We start from the raw sequence: 7,745 nt of genomic DNA, 5'->3' as shown, positions 1-7,745 counted from the left end.
AGCTAGTTGGTCTGGCAGTTGTGTGAGCCGGCTCTGAAAATCTCCGCACCCTCCCCCACTGGTCCTATTTCTCCGGAGAACTCTGACCGACTCATCATTGAGTTGCATTCCTGGGCTTTCATCCCAGAGAAACGTGCTTGATTTCGTGCAAGAACATGTATGTGAATGTTCCTGCTAGCTTTACTCGTTTCATAGTCAAGTACCGGAAACTGCCCGAATGTCCCACTACGGGTCATGGATGAACAAATGTGGCACAGCCACACCGTGGAGTGGCGCTCAAAAGGAAACAGTTAGTGACGCCAGCAGCACCTGGATGGATCTCCAGGACATCACACTGAGGAATAAAGGCCATTCTCAGAGGACATATGTTGTCAAATTCTTTTCTTTTGAGTTGGAGTCTCCCTGTTGCCTCAGTCTTTCAAGTGGCTGGAACCACAGGTGTGCCCCACCACACCTGGCTCATTTTAAAAATTTATTGTAGAGACGAGGTCTCAAACTCCTGACCTCAAGCGATCCTCCCATTTCAACCTCTCAAAGTGCCGGGATGACAGGTATGAGCCCCCGCACCCAGCCCTCAAAAGGATATTTTATACATAACTTCATCCACGTAGCAGGACACAATTATCAAGATGGAGATTTGACCCATGGCTGCCAGAGGCTAGAAGCGAGAGCAGATGGTGTGGTGAGATGGCACAGCCGAGGGTGTCTGGCGGTCAGCGTGACGCTTGAGTGTCTCAGTCGTGGTGGTGACCACACAAGGCCACACGTGTGATAGAGCCCCAAAGGGCTGCACACACAGACCAGCCAAACCCGTGAAGCAGAAGTCAGTGCCGGGACGGCGCCGACAGTGTCTTGGTCTCTCTATTGTACTGTGATTCTAGACAATGTTAGCATCGGGTGAGGCTACGTGGGACACGTGGGACGTCTGTGACTATTTCCTTGCAATCTCCTGTGAATCTACAATCATTTCAAAATAAAAAGTTGAGGCTGGGCATGGTGGCTCACAGCTGTCATCCTAGCACTTTGGGAGGCTGAGGCGGGAGGATGGCTTGAGTCCAGGATTAAGGACCAGCCTGAGCAACATAGCAAGACCCTGTCTCTTAAAAAAAAGAGTTAGAAAAAGTTCAGACTGGCCGGGCTCGGTGGCTCAGCCTGTAATCCCAGCACTTTGGGAGGCCGAGGTGAATGGATTGCCTGAGCCCGCGGGCTCGAGACCTGCCTGGGCAACCTGGCGAGACCTCATCTCTACAATAAAATAAAAAATTAGACAGATGTGGTAGCGCGCGCCTGTAGTTCCGGCTACTCGGAAGGCTGAGGCGGAAGGATCGCCGGAGCCCAGCGGGTCGAGGCTGCGGTGGCCGGGAGCGGCCGCTGCACTCCTATCTGGGTGACAGTGAGACTCCAACTCAAAAAAGAAAAAAGAAAAAGTCCAGACTTTTGGATATTAAAACACATGACTCTAAATAATGTACGTGTTACACAGGAGATCATAATGGAACTTTTTTTTAAATGACCTAAACGGAAGCAAGAAGAGAGCACACTGAAAGCAGAGATTGGCAGGAACTGCACGCGCCTGGAGACTTGCATCAGGAAGCAAGAAAGGCGCGAGAGTGTGGAATCAACCGAGCATGGGGCTTCAGAATTTGGAAAAAGAAATAGAATAAACACAAACAATATGAAAGGAAACATTCCATTAAATTATCATAAAATACATGTTTTGAGCACACGCTGAGCCGTGGACACTGTTTTCAATGCTGAAAAATAGCCAGCCCACAGGAGCCAATATTTTTGCTCGCTGGGCACCGTGGCTCATGCCTGTGATTCCGGCACTTTGGGAGGCCGAGGCGAGAGGATCACCTGAGGCCAGGATTTTGAGACCAGCCTAGGCAACTCAGGGAGACTCCTGTCTCTGCAACAACAACAGCAGGCTGGGCTCCATGGCTCAGCCTGTAATTCCAGCATTTTGGGAGGCCGAGGTGAGAGGATTGCCTGAGCCTGCGGTTTCAATACCCACCCGGGCAACTTGGCAAGACCTCATCTCTACAATAAATCAAAATGAGCCGGGCATGGTAGTGCGCGCCTGTAGTTCCGGCTACTTGGAAGGCTGAGGCAGAAGGATCGCCGGAGCCCAGCAGGTCGCGGCTGTGGTGGCCGGGAGCGGCCACTGCACTCCAGTCTGGGCCATGGAGTGAGACTTCAACTAAAAAAAGAAAGAAAGAAAAGAAAGAAATGGGTTATAGATGGGGCTTACTTTGTTCCCCCAGGTGGACTCAAACTCCTGGGCTCAAGAAATCCTTCTAGCCAGGCACTGTGGCTCTCGCCTATAATCCAATCACTTTGGGAGGCTGAGGCAGCAAGATTGCTTGAGCCCAAGAGTTCAATGTCCGCCTGGGAAATATAGAAGAACCTTGTCTCTACAGAAAATAAAAAAAATTAGCTGGGCATGGTGGTGCACGCCTGTAGTCCCAGCTACTCAAGAAGCTGAGGCAGGAGGATCGCCTGAGCCCAGGAGGTTGAGGCTGTGGTGAGCTGTGAGCATGTCACTGCTCTCCAGCCTGGGTGACAGAGTAAGACCCTGACTCAAATAAAAAAAAAAAAAGAAAAGAGAAGAAAAAACATTCTTCCACCTCAGCTTCCAGAGTAGCTGGGACTAAGGGTGTGCGCCACCATGCCTGATGTCTGTGGTCTTTTAAACTATGGTTTCCCTTTCCTTGGTAGTTATATAACTAGGTGGACTTTCTGTTTCTTCTGGAGTCAACTTCACATATTTCTAGGAGGGTATCCACTGCAAATGGGTTGGCATAGTCTTCCTTAAAATCCCCTTTTAGAATTCGCTTGACTTCTGTTCTTCCTCATCCCTGTTGTTTGTTCAGGCTGGAGTGCAGTGGCACACTCACAGCCACCCCGGTGTTGACCTGCTGGGCTCTGGTGATCCTTCCTCCTCAGCCTTCCAAGCGGCCAGAACTACAGGCGTGCACTACCATGACCGGCTCATTTTTTTATCTATTGTAGAGACAAGGTCTCACCAAGTTGCCCGGGCTGGTCTCGAACCCACGGTCTTGGACAATCCACTCACCTTGGCCTCCCAAAGTGCTGGGATTGCAGGCTGAGCAACCGAGCCTAGCCATTATAATTATTTTTTAGAGACAGGGTCTCACTCTCACCCAGGCTGGAGCACCGTCATAACTCACCGCAGCCTCAAATGCTTGGCTCAAGCGACATTTTCCCCTCAGCTTCCCAAAAGGCTGGGATTACAGGCTAGAGCCACCATGCTCAGCCAAGGTTAGTATAATCCTGCTATCAGAAGAGGAGCCAGGTACGGTGGCATGTGCCTATAATCTCAGCTACTCAGGAGGCTGAGGTGGGAGGATCACTTGAGCCCAGGAGTTACAGGCTAGCCTGGGCAACATAGTAAGAGCCCAACAATTTTACTTTGTTTTGTTTTGTTTTGTTTTAGTCGGAGTCTCATTCTGTCGCCTAGGCTGTAGCACAGTGGCACGATCCTGGTCACCGCAGCCTCGACCTGATGGGCTCAGGTGATCCTTCCGCCTCAGCCTTCCAAGTCGCTAGAACTACAGGTGTGTGCCACCAGAGGTTATCTCCTAAAAAAAGAGCTTGGCAAGCTGATTCTAAAATTTCCACGGAAACAGTGTGGTGGCTCATGCCTGTAATCCCAGCACTTTGGGAGGTGGAGCCCAGGGGTTCAAGACCAGTCTGACTGAGCAACATGCCTGTAGCCCCAGCTGCTTGGAAGGCTGAGGTGGAAGGATCACCTGAGCCCAACAGGTGGAGGCTGTGGTAGCCATGAGCATGCCACTGCATTCCAGTCAGGGCAACAGAATGAGACTCTGACTCCAAAAAAAAATTTTTCTTTTCATGGACCAGCAAAAGGGCATAAAATAGCTCCAGTCAAGCAAAAGCACAAAAAGAGAGGTTTTTCTTCCTAGAGGTCAAAACGTGCCCCCAGGCTTGGGAGAGGGGGTCCTGAGTGGCAGGGTGTGCCAGGCTGTTGCATGGAGACCCCCACACAGAGCCCTGCTTCTGGGGATGGCACGGGATGGGCTGAGGACTGTGGACAGGAGACATGGTGCTGGGCGGCCAGTTCTCCCCATGGCAAAGCATGAACTGGAATCCTTCCTAGAATCCTACACACAAAACCCACTTCCTGGCACAATCAAAAGATTTGCAAAATCATAAAGCCCAGCCAGGCACAGCGGCTCACGCCTGTCATCCCAGCATTTTGAGAGGCGGAGGAGAGAGGATTGCCTGAGCCTAGAGGTTCAAGACCAGCCTGGGCAACATAGCAAGACCTCATCTCTACAATTAAAAAAAAATTAGCCAGGTGTGGTGACAGTTGCCTGTAGTCCCAGCCACTTGGAAACCTGAGGCGGAAGGATGGCCTAAGTCCAGCAGTTGCGGCTGTGGTGGCCGTGATTGTGCCACTGCTGTCCAGCCTGGATGAGAGTGAGACTCGAACTCAAAAAAAAAAAAAAAAGTGCCAGAGGGGAACATCTTCACGACCTCATGGCAGATCACTCACATAGGACCCCAGAGGAGCAAACGATCGGGGTGGGGAGCCTGACACATCCCGGCCTGCTAGGACTTGCAGGTTCTAACTGCCAGGGCCCAGAGTCCAGAACACAAGGAAGCGCATTTGCAAGTCAATAAGACCACGATGCTGAATGATTTCTAGAAAATGACGAGAGGCTTGGACGGGTGCCTCGCGGAACGCCGGAAGATGCCTGTCTCGTCAGTGACAGGTAAGACGCAAATCAGCGCCCCTTTTCTTTTTCTGAGTCGGGGTCTCATCTGTCGCCCACACTGGAGCGCAGTGGCACACTCACGCTCACCGCAGCCTTAATCCGCTGGACTCAAGGAAACCTCCTGCCTCAGCCTCCCGAGTAGCTGGGACTATAGAGGTGCACCACCATGCCCTGCTAATCTTTTGATTTTTTTGTAGAAGCAGTCTTGCTATGTTGCCCAGGCTGGGCTCAAACACCTGGGCTCAAGTGGTCCTCCCACCTCAGCCTCCCAAAGTGCTGGGATGACAGGCGTGAGCCACCATGCCCAGTCTCAAAGAGACAGAATTTCCACTTCAGTGGTGTCCCCAAAGTCTAAACACTGTACCCAAGTGTCACTGAGGACAGGGAGAAGTCAGACATCATATGTGCTCATGGGAGCCAGCTGGAACTGTCTTTCGGGAAACAGCCTGGCATTTGCGAGTGACACTGCACACACTTACACTGCACCCAGCAACTCTGCTCCGGGATGCTCCCAGAGAAACATCTGCAAGTGTGCACATGTGTGTAGCATCAATCTTGGCAGGAACCCAATGCCAGACACCCTGCGGGTCACTGGCTGCAGAGTGACATGTCAGTGTCACACGAGCCACCGGAATGCACAAGCCAACCTTCCAACGTCAGCACGGCGATCTCAAACATCGAAGGCAGCGGACGAAGCAGGTTCCAGAACGTGTCCGGTATCCAGCGACCATCGGGGGCGCCTCTCGCATCCTGGTGTGGACACGCCTGTTCCTGGTACTGCGATTCTTACCAAGGCACCTACACGCCCCACCCGCTCGCTCCTGTGTCTCCTGCCTCTCATAGGCAGCCCGGCCTCCCCTCCTCCCGGGAGCCTTTTGGAGGTCTGCTCTCTCCGGGTGAGGGGGGTGCCTTCCCTGGGTCTTCACCGCGGAGCTCGTGAGTACTCACTCGTTGTCTGCGGGGAGTATGGCATGTTTCGGGCCTACAGGGGGTGCTCTGGACGCATGTGTTGAGTGACTGAATGAGGACATGAAGTCGGGCCGCGAGTGAAGGCCTTCCCAACCGAGGGGCTTCTGAGGGAGACTGAGGCAGGACAGCCAGGATCTCAGCAGGCCCTGGCCACCCAACGTTCCCCTTCCTGGGCGGTCTGAGGCCTGGGGAGAAGGAGGCTCTGAAGACCTTCCCCTGGCCTCTCCCGGCACCTCTCAGCATCTGAATTCCTCCATGGAGCACTGGCCAAGCCATGTGCAGCACATCTGGAGCCCCCGCCCCCGTGGGACTCCCCGAGGCCGGGCGTCCCACCCAGAGCCTCTCCACTCCTGCAGCTCCAGCCAGCTCCCCTCTGACGTACCCCCCAGTCCGCCTTCCAGGGGCCCCCAGTCCGTGCCAGGAAGGGGTGTTCCCGCCCTCCTTCTGTCTCAGAGAGAACTCGACCTCAGCCTTTGTCCCAGCTGCTCGGGGCGCCCTCCCTCCCTCCCTCCCTTCCAGGCGAATCTGGGCGCGCGGCCACGAGCCGGTTCCCGCCAGGGCAGCGTCCAGGCCCTCCGCCCGCCCCCTCCTCTCGGGCCTGGCAGGGCTCCTGCTGCCCCAGGCCTGGGCTTGATGTCCGTCCAAGGACAGTCCAGAACACCAGGAAGCCCTGTGGGGTCTGGCAGGACAAGGCGGGGGAGGTGTGGGGGTGGGGCCAGGCCTGCAGCGCCCAGACCTCCGCGCCCCTCATGCGCTGGCCTCCTTGCGGGCTGCCTTTGTCCCTCGCGCCTCAGGGCGATGTCCCTGTGTGCGCCGCGTGACCTTGGGGCTTTGGAAGGGGAAGAAAGAGGGCCTGGTGGGGTCGCTGGTGGGAAACTGGCGCCTGGAGCCCCGCACTGGCCACACCAAAGACCGAACTGCCAGGCTGGGCTTCGGGGAGGCCAAGCCACCGCCCCGGCTCCCACCCCTCCCTCTGGGGTCCTGAGCTAGAAGAAAGACGCCTTTGCTGGCCTGTGACACCAGACCCTCAGTCCGGACTCCATCCTGACCCCACTGTCCATTCCAGAGGGCCAGGGCACTGCCGGGCGCTGCCCAGACCCACCCCCTCCAAGGCCACCCTTCTGGCGCCAGCTGCCCAAGCTCCCTGGTGGTCTTGCCATGTGGCTCCCGGCTGCTGCGTGACTGGGATGCTTTGTGCGGGAATTCCCACTTCGCTGAAAGCACGAAGCGGCGGGGCCCCACCAAGGGCCTGGCCAGGCTGGCTCACAGGGCATGTTGGGGGTCAGAGGGGAGAGGCCAGACACTTCATGGCGTGGAGGAGCAGGGCTTGGATCTGAGGCCAGCTGGGCAGCTGCCCACCCGGTCTCTAAGAACATGCTGCTGACCAGTGCCCAAGCCTGGCCGGGGAGGCCTTGCTCACCAAGGACCCTCCTAGCTCCCTTCCTGGGGAGGCCTTCTGTGGCCCCGCAGTCTAGGCCTTGGTGTCCCCCAGACAAAGGGGCCAGCGGGGATGGCCCAGGCCCTGAGCAGGGCAGGGACTTGAGCCTTATCTGAGCTCAGTTTCTCTGGTGGTTCTGGGCTTGATGTGACTGTGGGTGACCCCTGCTGTTCTCTGCCTGTGTCCTTACCTGTGCTCTGAGGACAGGGGTTATGGACAGTGGGCCTGACTCAGCCCTTCCTGCTGCTGGGTTTTGGGTGTCGGACCGAGGCAGGCCACGTGCAGCCCCCGGTCACGGCGCCCAGGGCTCGCGGGCACCTCAGGCCACTGGCCCTTTCGTGCCAGGAGGGTGCTCCACGGCCGGTCCTGGGTGTTGGCTCCCAGGACTTGCCCGCAGTGGATGCCGACCCCCATTTCTTCCTGTGCCCCCAGCCTGGAACCCACGGGGCTCCCGTGGTGGACAGCGCCTCTCTCCTGCAAGGAGGCCTGGCTCCCTTTCCCGGGCCGGGGCACGCCGGGCGCTCAGCCGAAAGCCTTCTAGCGAGACGCCCTGAGCCGCCTCTGCCCGCGCACCC

General features: G+C 56.2%; 1 protein-coding gene across 1 annotated transcript in view; it reads left to right on the top strand.

Moving 5' to 3' along the window:
- Positions 1-5,396: 5,396 nt before the first annotated feature.
- The window catches only part of ENTPD2 (ectonucleoside triphosphate diphosphohydrolase 2), a gene marked incomplete at its 3' end in the record, with an annotated part of 6,295 nt that continues 3,946 nt past the window's right edge, over positions 5,397-7,745 (top strand). The window contains exon 1 of the mRNA XM_021707835.1: positions 5,397-5,537. Coding sequence (XP_021563510.1) covers positions 5,397-5,537 — 141 coding nt within the window. The remainder of the gene's footprint in view (positions 5,538-7,745) is intronic.

This window comes from Carlito syrichta, unplaced genomic scaffold, assembly GCF_000164805.1.
Source record: "Carlito syrichta isolate Samal-C Ts95f unplaced genomic scaffold, Tarsius_syrichta-2.0.1 Scaffold126470, whole genome shotgun sequence".
NCBI lineage: Eukaryota > Metazoa > Chordata > Mammalia > Primates > Tarsiidae > Carlito > Carlito syrichta.
This window is presented reverse-complemented; position numbering and strand designations above follow the sequence as displayed.